The sequence below is a fragment of the Lithobates pipiens genome, unplaced genomic scaffold (genome assembly GCF_037356315.1).
Source record: "Lithobates pipiens isolate NorthernLeopardFrog02 unplaced genomic scaffold, aLitPip1_a1.2 Scaffold_25, whole genome shotgun sequence".
NCBI classification, from domain to species: Eukaryota; Metazoa; Chordata; class Amphibia; order Anura; family Ranidae; genus Lithobates; species Lithobates pipiens.
Window position 1 is genome coordinate 101198562 of NW_027507787.1, and position 20591 is coordinate 101219152.

Below are 20591 nucleotides of genomic sequence, written 5' to 3' on the forward strand. Positions count from 1 at the left end.
TGCCAGCTTTGGTAGCTGCAGCTTGACATTGCATGCTATTGCTCAATCTGTCATCTACTAGGACCCCCAGATCTTTTTTCCATCCTTTATTCCCCCAGAGGTTCTCCCCCTAGTGAGTAGTTTTGATTTAGGTGTGTGGAGGGAACGTGGTCCTGAATATCCAGAAATAACATCAGGCTACACACTTAACACAGGTGACTGACTGGTACAGACATGGCGATCAAAAGCTATGGACCCAATTAAACCAATTTAGCATGGTCCCCCTACATTGGGCTCCTTGGTGCTTCCAGGCATTGCCCCCACCGCTTAAGACACACCCTACACTTGGAACCGACATACTTGCATGTAAAAACCCAGTGATTTCCACCATAAAGTCACCTTTGTGCCCTTTTTAGGCAATCACAACTTTCCCTCGGGACTTCGTAGAAGCCTATTCCAACACCTGCTTGATGCTGGCCTCTTCCAAGTGTCACATTTCCTCACAGACCGCTGGCCCTCTCGACCCCGATGCAACCGGATGGACGATTTGCCTTAGATTTTTGAAAGGGGCGTCAACTTCACCACTTTCTCCGTTCGCTGGGGCTCCCCAGCAGTGTACAAGTGCTCGCCAACCACACTGAGTGTCACTGTATGGAAAGAGGTGCGCTCCCACACCCTCTTCCCGATTTATTCCCTATTGATATTGCCACCCGAAGACTTTAGGTTGCCCTACCTCACTAAATGGGGAAAAACGGACTTTGGACAAACATTCACCCCTGATGAAGATAGGCAAATCATCCAGCTTGCCCTTAAATCTTCTGTATGCACACGCATTTAGGAATGTAACCATAAGTTGCTTACAAGATGGTAACATACCCCATGAATCTTAAACTGCTTCTTCCCGGAAGCCTCAAACTGTTGCTGGAGATGCCTGGGAGAATGGGGAACACTTTTACACATATTTAGGGCGTGCCTGGGCTTGGAGACCCCCTGGAGGGAAGTACGCAGACTTACACAATAGTTAACAGACTATCCGGTTCCAGAGGACCATGCCTTCTGATTCACTGCTCTGCATTCCTATTACAATGTATATAAAGCCGGTACTCTACCACCTACTTAACGCTGCCAAAAATTGCATCGATTTGCGATGGAAAAATCCCAACCCTTTCTCTATTCATGTGTGGTGAGGTCGAGGACATCAATAAAATGGAGGATCGAGTACTCGTAGCACTAAACAAGTAGGAACGTTCTACCTTCATCGAAGTTAATAAATACATTCCATTAAAAACCATGTTTTCTTAGATCTCTGCTAGATAGAACCCCTTAAATGAAATACTCCATCCAGGCCAGCACGCTTGTTTGTTTTGTTTGAAATTATATTTGATCCCATCCTAACCTAGTCCTTTTCCTTCTGTTTACTTATTTTTCATCCTCCCCAATAATATGACAAAACCCATGTATCCAACCTTGTTTCCATTCTGTGGTCTTATATTAGTCAATATAGAAATATTATGCACTTTCTGTACACCATGTGATCTGAGGCATTATGTTATTCATGCACTCATTGTGTTGGACTACACTTTCGCAGTTCAAATGTTGATGTTGGTTACCTTTGTATTCTAAATAAAGAATTTGAAGAAAAAAAGAAAAAAACTGCTGCATCTCTAATCTTGGTACTCATCCAGGAATCTTCAGATACACTGGTCTGACCTGAGTAGTTAGGCAAGTGTATCTGGGGATTTGTAGAGGAGTATCAGGACTAAACATGTGGCTAACTGCATCACAAAAGTGTCTCCATAAACAGTGTCAGATAAACTACCACAGCTCTTTTTCTGCAATTCATCTAAGAATTTCAGGATATTCTGGCCTGACCAATATAGTGGGGTCTTGAGCCAAGTCGAGCACAGAGTTGGGCACTGTACTCAGCATGCTGCACAGGAGACAACTGCCATAGTAACTGCACATAAGTCCCGGTCCCGAAATACACTGCTTCCCCAGAAAATACAGGCCTGAACTTAAAGGAGTTGTAAAGGCAGAAGTTTTTTTTTATCTTAATGCATTCTATGCGTATGTGTGTAGCACCCACCCTAGCACTCCCAAATAGTTACCCAAGCCCCATCTCTGTCCAGCAATGTCCACCAGTCCCTCCACCGTCCAGGACTCTTCTCCCGATTGGCTGAGACACAGCAACCGTGCCAGTGGCTTCCACAGCTGTCAAAGTCCATTAGCAAATCTGGAGATGGAGGGGATGGGGCTGAACAGCAGCATTGTGTCTGAATGGACACAGGGAGCGTCAGCTCAGCTTGGGTTCCCCCATGGCAAGCTGCTTGCTGAGGGGGCACTTGACAAGAGGGAGGGGCAAGGAGCAGCAAAGAGGGTACCAAAAAGATGATGATCCAGGCTGCCCTGTGCAAATCCACTGCACAGAGGTGGTAAGCATAACAAGTTTTTTTTTTTTTTTTTAAAGAGACTTTACAATCGCTTTAAATGCAAATCGTGTGTGTGTTATGGCTATTTCTGTGATTTTTATAGCATAAATATATTAAAGCACAAGAAACACCATGCACTGACCACAGCATGACTGGCAGCTTATGGGACTATCTGTACCAACTGGGTTTGATTGCCAAATCTTACTGTGCAATATATTTCATATATATGAATGTTATGTTTTTATTATAAGGCTATGTTTGCCCACTCTGTATATGCCATGTACGATTAAAGTGGCAAAACTGCCTTTTAAACTTTCTATATTACTCAAATTTCTACCTTTAAAGTCCAAGGGGATTATTCCAGTGCTATGCACATGGTATTGGGATGTTGGCAGTACCTTACACCCTTCCCGGAAACAGAATAACCATTTATTGGGTAGAAGATACCAGTTACCTGCCTCTTTCTAGGTTTCCTGTGACCATCTAGCTCTAAATACTGTTTCCCCTTCTATTCACCCCTTTCCACCCCCCCCCCCCCCCTTTTTTTTTTGCAATGGCATATTATCAATGAGTCACATATGTCAAAATTACATCAAGATTTTGAAAAGAAAGAATCAGTGGATTCTGAGATTTCTTTTTTAAATTTGGACCAAAATTTATACTGCTACGTATCTTTGGTAAACATAACCCAAATTAGTGGCTATTATTTAGTTTGTGTGAACGTTAGAGAGTCTAAAAGCTATGGTGCAAATCATTAAAAATTGATCACATCTCATGTACTGAGAGGCCTATCCAATTTCTTGAGGCCCTGAAAGGTCAGGAAAGTACAAATACCCCCCTTTTTGGAAAGTAGACCATCCAATGTATTTAGTAAGAAGCATGGAAAGTTTTTTGAAGTTGTAACTTTCTCACAATTCTTGGGAAAATTAAGAAATGTATTTATTTTTACACAAAATTGTCATAAGTTATTTCTCACACACAGCATATGCATACTTCCAAATATACCCCAAAATACATTCTGCTACTCCTCCTGATCATGGCGATACCACGTGTGAGACATTTTCACAGCTTGGTCACAGAGGCTTAAAGAGGAAGTAAACCCTGATGAGTTTACTTCCTCTTTCATTCCCTGCAAAGGCAAAGCATAATGGACTACTATGCATCGCATAGTAGTCCATTAAGTGTCACTTACCTGACACAGGAACCAGCGAAGTCACCGCTGTCCCCTGTAGTCCGGCGCATCCATTCTTGGTGGGGTCTCGCAGCTCTGCCGCTGTCATTTGGCGAAGCCGTGATGACGTCACTCCCGCGCATGCGCACGGGAGCCTACACGTGCGGCAGCTCAGTCGTTGAGAATGCCGCACTCAGTGCGCCTGCACGCCGCTGTCTACAGCGCATGCACCATAGACAGCGGTGCCTGTCTTCGGGCAAATATCTCCTAAACCGTATAGGTTTAGGAGATATTTCTTGGACCTACAGGTAAGCCTTAATCTAGGCTTAGCTGTAGGTCAAAGTGTGTTGTAAGGGTTTACAACTACTTTAACATGCAGAGAGCAGCATCAAGCATTCTAGGAGCATAAATTACACTTCTAATTTCATTCCTACCTATCACACTTTTTAAAGTCCTGGAGCACCAGGACAGTGGAATTATCCACAAAAATTACCCCATTTTGGAACGCAAACACCCCAACGTACTTTCTATGAGGCATAATGAGTCTATTGAACAAGTCATTTTTTCCACAAGTTTCTTAGAAAAACACATAAAACTAGTACATGCATGAGACTTTTACACAGCTTGGCCACATACAGAGGACCAACATGCAGGGAACACCATAAGGTGTTCTAGGAGCATAAATTACACACACACATTTAGGTCCATATATATTTGGACACAGGCACAGTTTTTGATTTTTTCAGGTATTTACCAAAACGTATTCAAGCTATAGTTAAACATGGGCTAAAAGTGCACACTATGGTTTAATTTGAGAGTATGTACATACAAATCGGAGGAAGGGTTTAGGAATTACAGCTCTAAAGATTAGCCATCCCACTTTTTCAAGGGCCCAAAAGTAATTGGACAACTGAATAAAAAGCTGTTTCATGGGCCAGGTTTGGGCTACTCCTTTGTTATTTCTTCATCAATTAAGCAGGTAAAAAGGTCTGGAGTTGATTTGAATGCCGCATACACACAATCGCACATTTCGACAACAAAATCCATGGGATTTTTTCCGACGGATGTTGGCTCAAACTTGTCTTGCATACACGGTCACACAATGTTGTCGGAAATTCCGAATGTTAAGAACACGGTGACGTATGACGAGCCGAGAAAATTGAAGCTCAATAGCCAGTCTTCTGCTTGATTCCGAGCATGCATGGAACTTTGTACACACAATCGGAATTTCCAACAATGGATTTTGTTTGTTGAACGCACTGGTGAGCTCAGCAATATAAAAAAAGGCCTGGACGTTCACGGAAGACAACAGCGGTGGATGATCGCAGGATCCTCTCTATGGTAAAGAAAAACCCATTCACAACATCCAGACAAGTGAAGGATACTCTGCAGGAGGTGGGCGTATCATTGTCAAAGTCTACAATCAAGAGAAGTTTTCATGAGTGCAAATACAGAGGGTTCACAACAAGGTGCAAACCATTCATAAGCCTGAACCTGAAGAATAGAAAAGACAGATTAGACTTGGCCAAAAAACATAAAAAAAAAAAAAAAAAAGACAAGTTCTGGAAAAGCATCCTTTGGACGAATGAAACCAAGATTAATCTGTGCAAGAATGACTGGAAGAAAAAAAAAAGTGTGGAAAAGGCTTGGAACAGCTCATGATCCAAAGGACAGACAGAAGCACAGACAGAAGACAGAATCTGCCAGCCCATATTCAGGCAAATGCATCAAAGTTAACTGGATGGCGCTTTACAGTACAGACGGACAATGATACAAAACACTGCAAAAGCAACCCAAAAGATTTTGGAAAGGAAAAGAAGTGAAATATTCTGCAATGGCTGGGTCAATCACCTGATCTCAACCCAATTGAGTGTGCATTTCACAGAAAACCCACAAAGAACTGAAGACAGCTGCAGTTGGAGCCTGGCAAAGCATTAGAAAGGAGGAAACCCAGTCTTTGGTAATGTTCATGGGTTCCAGACTTTAAGCAGTCATTGCCAGTAAAGGATTCTCAAAATATTAAAAATAAACATTTTATTTATTATAATGTTCATTTGTCCAATTACATTTGAGCCCCAGAATATGGGGGGACTGTATAAAAATGGCCGCAGTTCATAAAATTTGTACTTGATATTTATGTTTCTCTTCAGAGAAGCCTATCTGGCCCCCATCTATCAACTGTGCTTTTACTTTCTCCATCAGATCATCCCCCACAGCTATTACCTTTTGAATCACTTGACTTGTATTGTGACTGTACTGACTGCCCTCATGCTGTAAAGTGATGCATAAACTGTTAGCGCTATATAAATCTTATATAATAATACAAATTTTCAACCCCTTGAATTAAAGCTGAAAGTCTGCACTTCAAATTCATTAGGATGGTTTTGTTTAAAATTTTATTCTGGTGGCATACAGAGCCAAAAGTATGAAAATTGTGCCTGTGTCCAAATATATATGGACCTAACTGTATAATTTCCTGACAACCTATCACACTTTTAAAGGTCTTGGAGAACCAGGACAATGGAATTACCCACAAAATGATCCCATCTTGAAAAGAAAACACCTCAAAGTATATTCTTTGAGGCATGGGCTGCAGATAGGTACTTGGGTAGTCTGATAGGCTGGTGACAGGTACTCTTTATTTGGGGGGACAAATCAGGGCACATGGCTTTATTACTGAAACAGTTTTCTTTCGGATCACCTCACAGACTGAGGATGAGAACCCGGAAACGGCACTACAGCCGTTTGACATTTGTGACCGCCTGTGATTACCATGTGACCCACTGTGTCCAAAGAGCCAATTTTATTGGCTCTTTACCCTCACAAGGGTTGGGCTGTTTCCTGACGGACACGCCTCATCCTAAAACCAACGCTGACGGGATACGTATCCTATTCTTTTATGTGGTGAAACCAGTCAGGGACCAGCACTGCTGGAGCTGAGGGACTCTCCTAGCTTACGGGAGAAGAACTCCTCCAGTGAGAATGGGGGGGGAAGCGAAGGGAAAGGAAAGACAGATTCCGGTGGTAGGGGGGGACTCAATTCTTAGAAGGACAGAGAGGCCAATCTGTAACTAAGACCTGAAGCGCCGAACAGTATGTTCTCTACCGGGTGCTCGGGTTCGGCACATCACGGATCTGGTGGACAGATTACTGGGGGGGGGGGGTCTGGGGAAGACCCAGCTGCCATGGTGCACGTTGGCACCAATGACAAAGTCAGAGGCAGATGGAATGTCCTAAAGAAAGATTTTAGGGACTTAGGAGCTAAATCGAGGAAAAGAACCTCCAATGTAGTATTCTCAGGAATACTACCGGTACCTTCGAGCCACACCAGAAAGGCAGAGGGAAAGATGAATGCAGCCAAGTACAGGGATATCCTGGACGAAAAACTTCTCCAGAGTGCACAGGACCTCAGACTGGGCCGAAGGTTTACCTTTCAACAAGACAATGACCCTAAGCACACAGCTAAAATAGCGAAGGAGTGGCTTCACAATAACTCTGACTATTCTTGAATGGCCCAGCCAGAGCTCTGACTTAAACCCAATTGAGCATCTCTGGAGAGACCTAAAAATGTCTGTCCACCAACGCTTGGTGGACAGCCAAAAAAGGAATCTGCAAAGAGGAATGACAGAGGATACCAAAATCCAGTTGTGAAAAACTTGTTGCATCTTTCCCAAAAAGACTCATGGTTGTATTAGATCAAAAGGGTGTTTCTACTAAATACTGAGCAAAGGGTCTGAATACTTAGGACCATGTGATATTTCAGTTCATTAATGTCTAAACCACTGGCAACAAGAATGAGTACACCCCTAAGTAAAAATGTTCAAATTGGGCCCAATTAGCCATTTTTCCTCACCAGTATCATGTGACAGTATCATGTGACTCGGTGTTACAAGGTCTCAGGTGTGAATGGGGAGCAGGTGTGTTCAATTTGGTGTCATCATTCTTACTCTCTCTCATACTGGTCACTAGAAGTTCAACATGGCACCTCATGGCAGAGAACTCTGAGGATCTGAAAAAAAATAATTGTTGCTCTACATAAAGATGGCCTAGGCCAGCATTTCTCAACTCCAGTCCTCAAGGCGCCCCAACAGGTCATGTTTTCAGGATTTCCCTCAGATAAAATGGCTGTTGTAATTACTAAGGCAGTGAAACTGATCAAATCACCTGTGCAAAGTAATGGAAATCCTGAAAACATGACCTATTGGGGTACCTTGAGGCCTGGAGTTGAGAAACACTGGCCTAGGCTATAAAAAGATTGCCAAGACCATGAAACGGAGCTGCAGCATGATGGCCTAGACCATACAGAGGTTTAACAGAACAGGTCTCACCATGGTCGACCAAAGAAGTTGAGTGCACATGCTCAGCGTCATATCCAGAGGTTGTCTTTGGGAAATAGACGTACGAGTGCTGCCAGCATTGCTGCAGAGGTTTAAGGGGTGGGGGGTCAGCCTGCCAGTGCTCAGACCATACATTGCATCAAAATTAGTCTGCATGGCTGTCGTCCCAAAAGAAAGCCTCTACTAAAGATGATGCACAAGAAAGCCCGCAAACAGTTTGCTGAAGACAAGCAGACCAAGGACTTGGATTATTGGAACCATGTCCTGTGGTCTGATAAGACAAAGATAAACTTATTTGGTTCAGATGGTGTCAAGCGTGTGTGGCGGCAACCAGGTGAGGAATACAAAGACAAGCGTGTCTTGCCTACTCTCAAGCATGGCGGTGAGCGGGTCATGGTCTGGGGCTATATGAGTGTTGCCGCCACTGGGGAGCTACAGTTCGAGGGAACCATGAATGCCAACATGTACTGTGACATACTGAAGCAGAGCATAATCTCCCTTTGGAAACTGGGCCGCAGGGCAGTATTCCAACATGATAATGACCCCAAACACACCCCCAAGACAGCCACTGCCTTGGTAAAGATGATAGACTGGCCAAGCATGTCTCCAGACCTAAACCCTATTGAACATATGTGGGGCATCCTCAAATAGAAGGTGGAAGAGCTCAAGGTCTCTAATATCCTCCAGCTCTGTGATGTCCTCATGGAGGAGAGGAAGAGGACTCCAGTGGCGATCTGTGAAGCTCTGGTGAACTCCATGCCTAAGAAGGTAAAGACAGTGCTGGAAAATAATGGTGTTGTCACATGAAAAGGTATAATAAAATATTTTCATTTCACTTTTGTGAGATACTGTGTGTAAAATTATATATTATATACATATAATATACTATATACATACACACACACACACACACACACACGCGGCCCCCTAGTTACAAACCTACTTACAAACGGAGGGAGACAACAAGAAACAAGTGGAAATCTACCCCTAGGAAGGGAAATTCACTCCTGTAAGTTATTATGGGAAAAGGGTACCTCCACTGATAATTTATCACCAAGGTTTCCATAACAACCAAACATTTTCAAAAACCAATTGTCATCGGGACAGAAAGTGAGGAGAAATCTTCTGAACAGGGACAGACAGCAAAACAAACATTACAGGGGTGTTAACCCTTCCCCATGCTATCCAAAAAGCTTAAAAATAGTTTTTTTTAGCTGGCGGTACTTAAAAATAATGTACATGTCCGACTTACAGATCCAAATGAAAAAACAAACCTAAAGACCCCATTTGTAACCCAGGGACCGTGTATGAATGAAAATATATATCACACACATACATACACAGTTGGGTCCATGTATATTTGGACACATGCACAATGTAAGATATTTTTTAAGGTAATTACCAAAACATATTCAAGCTATAGTTATATAATGGATATGGGCTGAAAGTGCACGCTCAGGTTTAATTTCATTGTATGTACATCCAAATCTGAGGGAAGGGGTTTAGCTCTTAATAGCCACCCTGCCTTTTTCAAGGGAGCAAAAGTAATTGGACAACTGAATCAAAAGCTGTTTCTTGGCCAGGAGTGGGCTACTCCTTTGTTATTTCTTCCTCAATTAAGCAGGTAAAAGGTCTAAAGTTGATTCCAAGTGTGGTATTTGCATTTGGAATCTATTGCTGTAAACAACCAACATCATGCGTTCAAAATGCTGTCCATCCAAGTGAAACAGGTCATTGTAAGGCTTCAAAAATTAAACAAATCCATCAGAGAGATAGCAGCAAATTTAGGAGTGGCAAAATGAACAGTTTGGTACATTCTGAGGAAAGAACGCACTGGTGAGCTCAGCAACATAAAAAGGCCTGGATGTCTACAAAAGACAACAGTGGTGGATGATCGCAGGAGCCTCTCTATGGTAAATAAAAACCCATTCACAACATCAAGACAAGTGAAGGACACTCTCCAAGAGGTGGGCGTATCATTGTCAAAGTCTACAGTCAAGAGAAGACTTAACAAAAGCAAATAGAGAGGAGTCACCACAAGGTACAAACCATTCATAAGCCTGAAGCATAGAAATGCCTAATTAGACTTTGCCAAAAAACATCTAAAAAAGCCAGACCAGTTCTGGAAAAGCATTCTTTGGACAGATGAAACTAAGATTAATCTGTACCAGAATGACAGGAAGAAAAAAAAAAAAGTGTGGAGAAAGACTGGAACAGCTCATGATCCAAAGCACACAACGTCCTCTGTAAAAACATGGTGGAGGTAGTGTGATGAGCCAAAAATAAGAAAATTTTGCATGTGTCCAAATATATACAGGCTGTCCCCCCCTAGTTACAAACGACTCCTACTTACAAATGAAGGGAGACAACAGGAAGTGAGGGGAAATCTACTCCTAGGAAGAGAAATTCACTCCTGTAAGAGCTATTATGAAAAAAGTGTCTCCACTGATGCTTTATCACCAAGGCTTGTTTCCACAACCCAAAATTTTCAAAATCCAATTTTCATTGGGACAGAAAGTGAAGTGAAATCTCCTGATCAGGGGCACAGACAGCAAAACAAACATTACAGGGGTGTTAACCCTTCCCTATACTATCCAAAAAGCTTAAAAATATTTTTTGGGAGGCGTGGCTTGGCGCCGCTTGATCCTCAGGCTCCCATTCGAACAGGACGAATCTCGGCCTAACAGAGGACTTGACATTGCATAAGATGGGTAAGGGAGACCAGAATTAGTCCGCGCCGAGATCCCAATCCCTGTGGGATGGAGAAACCCAACCGAGCAACGGCATTCCCCACGATCTTCAGATCGCAGCAGCGGGACCCGCCACCTCCCTCATAGGCGCCATCACACTCCACGCGGTCTGCCAGCAGCATTCGAGATTGCGCTATCCACAGCCAAGCCAGCTCAATCTGTCACACAGCCAGCGCAACACAGCCTTTATGTCTACATGACCTGCAGAGCATCGCAACAGACATAAAGAATACCCTGGCTGCTGCAATAGGAGATCTCAGGCTGGACATTCAAGCAATGGCAGCACGTCTAGACAGAGTGGAGAAAATGCCACAAGCAGACAGGAGAACACCATAACACAGGTCCAGCAAGTATCTAATCGCCACTCCTTCCAGATTAGCGAAATGAGTAGACACCTAGAGGACCTTGATAATAGGGGTCGTAGACACAATATGAGAGTATGAAACCTTACTGAAGCCGTCGACCCCAGCAATCTCCACCAATGCGTACAGTCCATCTTCAATGGCCTGCTAGACAGACCCCATGACTTGCCAATCAAAATAGAGTGCATACACAGGGCCCTACGTCCCAGGGGTAGGGACCGGACCCACCATGTTGCTTGGTGAATTTTCCTCTGAAAGAGGAAATCCTTAAACACGCCAGTGAAAGACGTCAGGGTTCAGAAATCAAACTCTTTCAGGACCCGTTGCCGATCACACTTCAACATCGAAAAGACCTTCGACCCTTATTAGACATCCTACGATCAAGAAACTTTTCATACAGGTGGAAATTCCCCTTCTGCCTCTCAACCTCGGCAATGGGCCGCACCCCCCGGTACAGCGAATATCGCGTATCAGCCCCCTGGAATGCAGATCACGGAGAAGACCCCATGGAATGGAACATACAAAGGCCATGTTGCCAGAGATCTCCTCCAGCAACCCCTCCACCTCAAACACACCGCCATCCTGCAAACGGAAGCCCTTCGGCCTCATCTGCACACAGGAGATCCCACCAAGAGGTCTGACTTGGAAGCAGCACAGTCTTTGTTCACCCCACGGAACATTCTGTCCACCTACTCGCTCAGAAGCCCAACAAATCGTAAGTTATTAGTTATAGGTTACATATTTTCAGTTGCTGGCTCTCTGTTACACATTGCCTGTTTGTTCCCATATAATACTGCCTCCAAAACCCAGCCTCAAGAGTACTGTGCCTGGCAGACATTTCATATACCCAAGCCTTAACACTTCTCATCGCTGAAAACAGAAAGCCTTTGTCCTCACAAAGTACTTTTGCCCTGCAGGGTACACCCCTGATGCAACATTACAGGACTTAAATGAGGAAATATAACTACCCTCATCTCCAGAGGAGCCAATGGATGGATCTCTAACAACCCACCCCAATACCCACCCTCTCAAGGTGCAATCCACACCCAAGATGGACATTCCGCTCCCTCACAGAATAGACTGAACTGCTGTAAAAACTTGCCCATATATGTTCGTGGTTCCACACTTTGGACCCATAAATCCGACTGCACCTCTACAGTAGGAAGCATACAGACTCTAGTGACAATCACTCTTGACGCTACCGGAATCAATAATCTTGCCTAGCACAAGGAAGAAGTAGAGATGACACAGACAGGTCAACATGACGACCACTGAACCATCAGGAAAGCACCACTTTCAACCTAAACATGAAGTGGTAACATGAACAATATACTAACTGCACTAAATATTTACGTATAGGATTCTTTTAATGTTGCCATATCTATTATCACACAGGACAAGAGGGAGGAACCTGAATAAGAGCTTTAATTTTCACCCCATACGGGGGGGGGGGGGGGGGGGAAGGGGAGAGATCACATATACCCATCCGGGCAGATTGGACACTGGCCCTGGCACACTGTAATATAATCTGAAACACAAACACCATCTTCCCACCTTACTCATTTACTCAACTCTACTTCCAAAACGCGATTTTATCCAACCCCACCAGACTCCCTTTTGTCCTAAGATAGCATAATGTTATCAGAATTGCTGCTATATCCTACATGTCCACCTATGGCACCACAGGTACCACCTCAACAACACCCACCATCTCCCCCACTTCATCAGATCAACATATCATCAGGCTAAAACCCTAGATAAGCCTCTTAAACACCACAACCCTCACTCACTCCCCCCCCCCCCCTTTTCTCCCTTCTCTGTAGAGCTCACACGCACTGCGCTATACCCCACTACACACCATCGGGTATTGTTCTATTACAACTCCCACTCTAAATCATGTCTCCAGAAACTTCACCAAACCTCCTCAAGGTTAAAATTCTCTCTCAACACAAAATGCCTAAACATCCCTGAAAAGCGCTCACAAGTGCTCTCATCGAAGCTAGACAACTTCCACTTTCCTAAAGGGTTCTATGCTTCAAACCAGTTAGCCAAATTGAAAGGAGTTGCTATTTTACTTGCGAGAAATAGCCCCAATGAGATAACGGACTTTCTGGCAGATCCGGAAGACCGCTATCTCTTTATCAATGGCCTTCTACATAATAGACCAGTCACACTGGCTAATATCTATGCTCCCAATGTGAAGCATGTTCCCTTCTTTCGCAAAGTAGCCTCCCTCCTGTCTTCATTTCAATTGGGATTGGTCATTTTGGGAGGAGACGTCAACGCCCCCCTAAACCCCATCCTAGACAGGGGCCTCATCCATTCCCTACAGAGCATTACGTCAGATCCACTCTCAAATCCACAATCTACTCCTGCACGACTCATGGCGCACTCTACAGCCAAATGAAAAAGATCACTCCTTCTCCGCCCCACACAACAGATACTCCAGAATTGACTACCTGTTTATATCACAACAGGATCTACAATTCCTACAGTAACTAAAGCCACGATTGAACCGATGTTTCTTTCAGATCACCACCCCATTTCTATCTTGCTCAACTTCCCGTAAACCACTGACAGATGCAAACTCTGGCATCTGGAAGCCTCACTAGTGACAGACCAGTCCAATTTAGATCACATACATTCTTGCCTGGAATCTTTCTTCCAACTAAACACACCGGACACGTACCCCAGCACCCAACGGGAAGCTCATAAGTGCACGATTAGAGGGGAACTCAGCCCTCTCAGCCAAACGCAAGCGACAGAGACAAGCACACATTCAAGGGTTATTAACTCAAATCAAAACCCTAGAAGCAACACATAAGACACAAGCTATACAAACCCTACAGGAACTCACATGTGCGATCACTCCTACTGGATGAACGAACTAAAAAAGTGAGACGAAAATCTGCCCTGTCACGTGAATTATTCTACGAACACGGTAACAAAAGTGGAGCGCTTTTGGCCAGAGCCTTGCGGGCGAAAAAAGAAAGGCATACGATAAGACAAATCAAGAAACCTGACGGCTCTCTCGCCACAAGTAACAGACATAGCTTCCTGCTTCGAGCAGTACTACCACAACTTGTACAACATCTCTCAACCGAACCCACACCAAAATGCCCAAGAACGTAGGACCACTATCATTAGAGACTTTCTGAAACGATACACCCCCAAACCAACACAAGACATAGCCCTCTCCCTCGAAAACCCCTTCTCAGGGGAAAAACTCACACAAGCAATCAAACGAAAAAAGGAAAAGGCCCAGGCCCAGACTACTTCACTGCGGTATACTATAAAACATTCAGAAACACACTCAACGCCCCTCTTTTAGCCACCTTCAACTCCATCACCTTAACGAAAACTCCCCCACTTCGCCTCTTAAAAGCCCAAAATTGTGCTACCAAAGGAAGGGAAGGATCACACATCAGTCTCTAATTACCGCCCAATCTCCCTCCTTAATGTAGAAACCAAAAACCTTGCCAAAATTCTAACCAATTGCCTCCTCCCACTCATCCCACAACTCATATCGACAGATCAAGTTGGCTTCATCTATGGCCGAGAAAGCCAGAGATAATACCATCAAGGCCATCAACATTCATTCTCATCTAAACTCATATAAACAGAAGGGATTCTTCCTTTCACTAGAGGCGGAGAAGGCATTCGACAGAGTGGCCTGGGACTATATGACCGAAACCCTATGGTTGATAGGCCTCGGGGACAATATACTCAACCTAATCATAACACTCTACACGAACCCCACAGCACAAATGAGAGTCAATAGCCACCTGTCGAATGCCTTCCCCGTCAGAAATGGAACTCGCCAGGGATGCCTCCTCTCACCACTTCTTTACGTGCTCACACTGGAACCACTTCTCAACCACCTCCGAAGTAACCCTAACATCAAAGGAATTTCAACCCCGAAACATGAATTCAAAGTCATAGCTTTTGCTGACAACATACTACTCTCCCTCTCAGAACCTCATATCACACTCCCAAACCTACTGAAGGACTTAAGAGACTTCCAGATCATTTCCAACCTCAAAATAAATTTCAATAAATCCTATGCGGCAAATGTCTCCCTATCCACAGAAACTGTGGCCCTTTGCCAAAACAATTTCCCCTTCACTTGGAAAACCACAGCGATAACCTATCTAGGAATTCAACTCCCAACCCACCTCACTGACCTATGCGCTTTAAATTTCTCCCCAATCCTGAACGCCAAACAAGACTTACAAAAATGGGATAACCCCTCATTCCCATGGTTTGGAAGAGCCGCAATCTTAAAAATGAACATCCTGCTGAGACTTCTATATGTGTAATAATAATGCAGGCCATACCTATACATCTACCTCCCACCTTCATCACCACATTCAAAACCCTATGCTCAAAATTACTATGGCATAACAAACATCCGTGTATAAAATTTGAGCTCTTAGTCACACCCTGCCTGCTTACCAGAATAGTAGACTGGAATATCTACGCATCCACAAAACAGTGGGTAGACTTAGAAGAATACCTGGCAGATGCCCCCCTAGCCTCGGCACCCTGGCTATCCCCCAAACACATTCCAACCATATACTTATAGGCCCCACCTTACGCTGTTTCCATAAAACAAGCCTCAAGCTACAGCTCTCAATACCGGGCCCCATGACCCCACTCCGAGCCAATCCCCACTTCCCCCCTCCCCCCGGGATGTCCATGCACTTCTTATCCATCGTTTGGCCATATGAACATTCTGGCTAAACATTTCTTCCAAGGAAGCGCTCTCCTAACCCGTGAAAAACTAGCATCACAAATGAGAGATCAGAAGACTCAAAACACAGGTCACACTGGACCAGACCTCTTACCCCCATAGAAACATTATGCTCTGAATCCACACCACAAAGACATCTAATCTCCACCATCTACTCGCTACTTTTTGCTAATCACCCCAGGAAGCACAAAAATTGCCATTACTGGGAGAAAAAGCTCTCAATTACTATCACAGATGACCAACGGGAGCAAATATTCGAAAACACTCTCAAGGGCTCGATCAATGTATCAAATTAAAGAAAATGGTTACAAGATTCTCAATCGTTGGTACAGAGTACCAACCCTCATCAACAAATACACACCCACAACATCAAACTTATGCTGGAGATGCAAATCCGAACCTGGTTACCACGTCCACATTTGGTAGTCCTGTCCCATCATCCAAAAATTCTGTAGGGAAGTCCACAGCATAACGTCAAAGATAACGACCCTTACCCTGGACTTCTCGCCCGCGCAACTATTATTGCACCCTACCACACTACCGAGACGTGCATATTTTAAATTCCTGACAATGCACATGCTGAACACAGCTATGCATCCCGGTCCTATGGGGCAAATCCAGGGCACCCTCAATCAAAGACTGGTTCCTGAGAATCAACAAAATTGACAAACATGGAAGAGCTCATAGCCATCTCACATGAAAACATCAAACATAATACCCGCTGGCCCTGCTGGTCATACTTCAAGACTACTCCAGAATACACCCACACCATGCAAATACACATTACCTAAAATGACCCCATATCTCACTCTTTCAACTACCCCATAACACTATCAAATACTAAGCACACGGAGGGGCTGAGGAGGCTGGGTTGAGGTTCATGGCCAGATAGGAGGCTTCCGCCCCCCTGACTCAACCAATCTCATTCTCTCATACCCCAGCCGTACCTACCCCACATCCGACTCTACAATCTCTCCCTCTCCCCAAAAAATGCATCCCCCCCATAAATCCAATTCCTACACCTACCCATAACCAAGCACACCCCCCACCTCCCTCCCCACCCTCTCACACACAACCAACGGAATTAACCAAGACAACCAGCTGGACTGGCGATCTTGACTCATACAAAACTCAAGATACACACACACACACACACACACACACACACACACACACACACTGACTTAGTCAAGGTCAGATACATATCCAACTTATCACCCCACAGAAGTGCCAAAGACTTATACAGCTTATTCTAACAAACCACATTAAAGTCCAGGATAATACCCAACATGAACACACCCCCTCAGAAATCTGACAAACCCATCCCACGGGAAAGCTAAACTACCTCCGGGATCACAATAGGTCTCATAACCTAACACCCACAATTAAACGCTGTCATATGTCGCCACAGTTGATGTACTTGTTTTCTTGATGAAAGATGTAAAGTCTGTGTATGTCTTTAAACCGTTGGGTCCATGTAACTGCTGTCTTGCTTGGACAAATTTGTTTAATTCTCTTCAATAAAAATGTTATGGAAAAAAAAACAAATATATATATATATATATATATATATATATATATACACTTTTTTATAAAAAAAAAAATTTTTTCGGGCTGTAGCTACACTTAAGTTGAATCTAAGTCGGAACAGGTACATTTTTTAAGAACAAACCTACAGACCCTACCTTGTTTGTAATAGGGGCCTCCTGTATGGACTTAACTGTACATACACACACACACTAGGAGTACCTTGTCCAACTGTATTTTACACCAAGCTGTGCATTGCTGTCTTGTATATGACTTCTGATGTGAGATGTTTTATTTGTACCCAGTTTTGCGATTATGCATATTGTTTAATGTGCCTTGTTTACATATAGCAATAAAAAAAGAAAATGCAGATTTATGACAAAGAGAAACATTTACCTTTGGTTCAGAGACTGTAAGCCATGATCTGCATCCGACAAGGTAGCGAGGACAAAATGTACATCAAGGACTGTGTCATCCACGCTAAACACTGCTGGACTGTCATACACATGTTTAAAAAATAAAATAAACAATATATATATATTAAAAAAATGGTAATTAATGAATTTATTGCTCAAAACACATAACATACATTAAAGTATCGCTAATCAAATGGCAGGCTATGTCCACCCAAACACAAGCCAGACTTAGACAAGATTACCTTTTTGTTATTCATATCTGACACATTCACAACTTTACAAATTATATAAGAATAAATTAATTTGCATTTAAATGCCTTTCTCGGAATATACTACTCAGTGAGAATGAAAACAACTCAAAGTAATGTACATTTGATAGTGCATAAATTTTGTCAACATTGTCAAACGTAGCAAAATACATGTAAACAGGAAATTTTAAATTGGTGTAAATAAAGTAGCTGACAACACACACTAGAGCAGTGGGGGTCAACTTGAAAAAAGTTCCTCAAGTGTGGCACTTGAAATTTTCAGAGATTTGCACAATAGGAGCACATTTTTATGCATTGCATCAAGTTAGGTAACACACCTCAATGTTCAAAATTTCAGTCGGGTTTCTTTTTTGCAGCGTATTACAATGCACACTGAAGAAGACAGAATACAACAGCCCCAGTATTGATTGTATTACCTTGGAGAGATACAGACTGCAATCACTGAGCAGCAAATGATATCACCTGTGATGTATTTCAGTTATCTTGCAAACCTGGCCTGTTATGACCACTGTGCTAGAGGAAGTAATAAATAGGTCTTGAATTGGTATCAGTGGACACAATAATAGTTTCATACTGTAGCTGCAGACTTTTAAAATTAGGACACTTACCTGTCCTGGCATCCAGCAATAGCAGCACCCCAGGCCATGTTTTCATCTTGGGTGCTCCTGCTATCACCATTGTCTAAGGGAAACCAGCAGTGAAGCCTTGCGGGTTCATAACCAGTTCCCTACTGCATATACGCTAAGCGTGCTGTGCTTTCTGAATGGTCCAGGTGCGGGTAAAGGAGGAGGGGGCTGAACTTCCGAGTGATCAGGCCATGGCGCAATCTCCCGGAAGTGGGGACAGGTACCTGCTCCCTGTCATGGTTATGCAATAGAGTTCGTCTGCTTACCTGTCTGCATGTGTTCATTTCTAGAGACCAGCCGAGCTTCACCTGACTGCTTTTATTTCCTTCCTCTGGCATGGCTCCACCCTAGCTCCAATCAGACAACTCTATATTAACCTGTGCACTGCTAGCTTATCCTGCTGATCAACCTTTGTGTGTTAGCTTCCTGTTTCCTGCCGTGTGCTCTGCTACTGGTTTCCGTTACCGACTTTGGCGTGTTCTGACCATCCCTGCTTGCCTGTGACCCTGACCTTTTGGCGTGTACCCGACTATTCTTGTCTGCTTGTGGCCCCGACCTTGGCTTTGTCCCTCACCATCCCTATCCTCCTGTTGCCTACTGTGGGTGTGAGCTGGGGGACCCTGGGGGTCGCGACCTGGAGCCAGTTGCAGCCAAGTCCATCCTCACCACTCGAGGCTCTGGTGAACACCTGCCGGCTCTTAGACTCCGCGCCCCGGGGAATCTTACGCTCTAACCCCAGTGGGATCTGTCCCCCGTCTGCAGCAGTCAGCCGTAGGGTCCACAACCTTGCGGTGCACCCCTAACCCTACGGTGTGCATCTGTCACCTGGGCTCTAGGTGGCCTGAAACTCCCCCTGAAAGGTGCCAAATGTGGCACCAGAGGAGGGGGGGATTCAGATAAGCGGAGCTTCCGTTTTTCGGTGGAACTCTGCTTTAAAAAGGTAACTCCACTTTCATAGGAGTAAAAAAATAGCATATAAAAAAAAAAAAAATACATATAGCATATATACGATTGCAACAAGTCATATTGTAATGAATTATAAAAAAAATGACCTTTCCTTTTCAATCTCAACTACTGTAATACAATATGGCTACCTGGAGGTGCTCTGTACGCGGAATGTGTACAGGACACCACCCAGAAACAATTTCCTGCTTGTGTGATTGGTTCACTGATTTTCTCAGAAGTCTACATAGATAACCTCAGGAGACTACCCCCCAAATGCCCACAATGCATGAAAAAAAAGACCAAGTTAGACTTACCGGTAACTTGTTTTCCAGAAGTCTTTCAGGACAGCACCTGAGAGATAGCGACTCCTCCCTCCTCGTTAGGAAACACCTTCTTCCTCCAGACTTTAAAGGGAGGCACCTCCCTACCACACCTCAGTTGTAGAAGAGAACCTCTGGCCCCGGCTGGAACACATAAACATATATGTTAGTCACAGCGTAGCATAATACAATACCATAGGGCGGGATGTTGCTGTCCTGAAAGACTTCTGGAAAACAAGTTACCGGTAAGTCTAACTTGGTCTTTCCCAAGGCGTCTTTCAGGACAGCACCTGAGAGGATAACAGAGACTTACCCCTTAGGGCGGGACAACAGCTTGCAGGACCTTTCTGCCAAACGCCTGATCGCTGGCCAAAGTGAGGTCCAGTCTATAATGTTTCACAAATGTGTGAAAACTCGACCATGTCGCCGCCTTGCAGATCTGCTCAGGGGTGGCACCAGCTCTCTCTTCCCACGTAGACGCCAGAGCCCTGGTTGAGTGTGCACAAATTCCTGCTGGAGGGGATAATCCTGCCTGGGAATATGCCTCCGAGATAGATAATTTCAGCCATCTAGCTAAAGTAACTTTAGAAGCTTGGAAACCCTTTTTACTTCCTGAGAAAAGTACAAACAGTGAATCTGAACGTCTGAAGGACTCCGTCCTTTCCAGATAACTCAACAGAGTCCTCCTGACGTCCAATGTATGGAAA

The 20591-nt window shown here is 44.0% G+C and overlaps 1 protein-coding gene across 2 annotated transcripts in view; it reads right to left on the minus strand.

The window, feature by feature from the left end:
• Window positions 1–20591, minus strand: part of RAD9A (RAD9 checkpoint clamp component A) — a 266419-nt gene that overhangs the window by 38174 nt on the left and 207654 nt on the right. For both annotated transcript variants that reach the window (XM_077454778.1, XM_077454779.1), the window contains exon 10: window positions 17705–17803. In XM_077454778.1, coding sequence (XP_077310904.1) covers window positions 17705–17803 — 99 coding nt within the window. The remainder of the gene's footprint in view (window positions 1–17704; window positions 17804–20591) is intronic.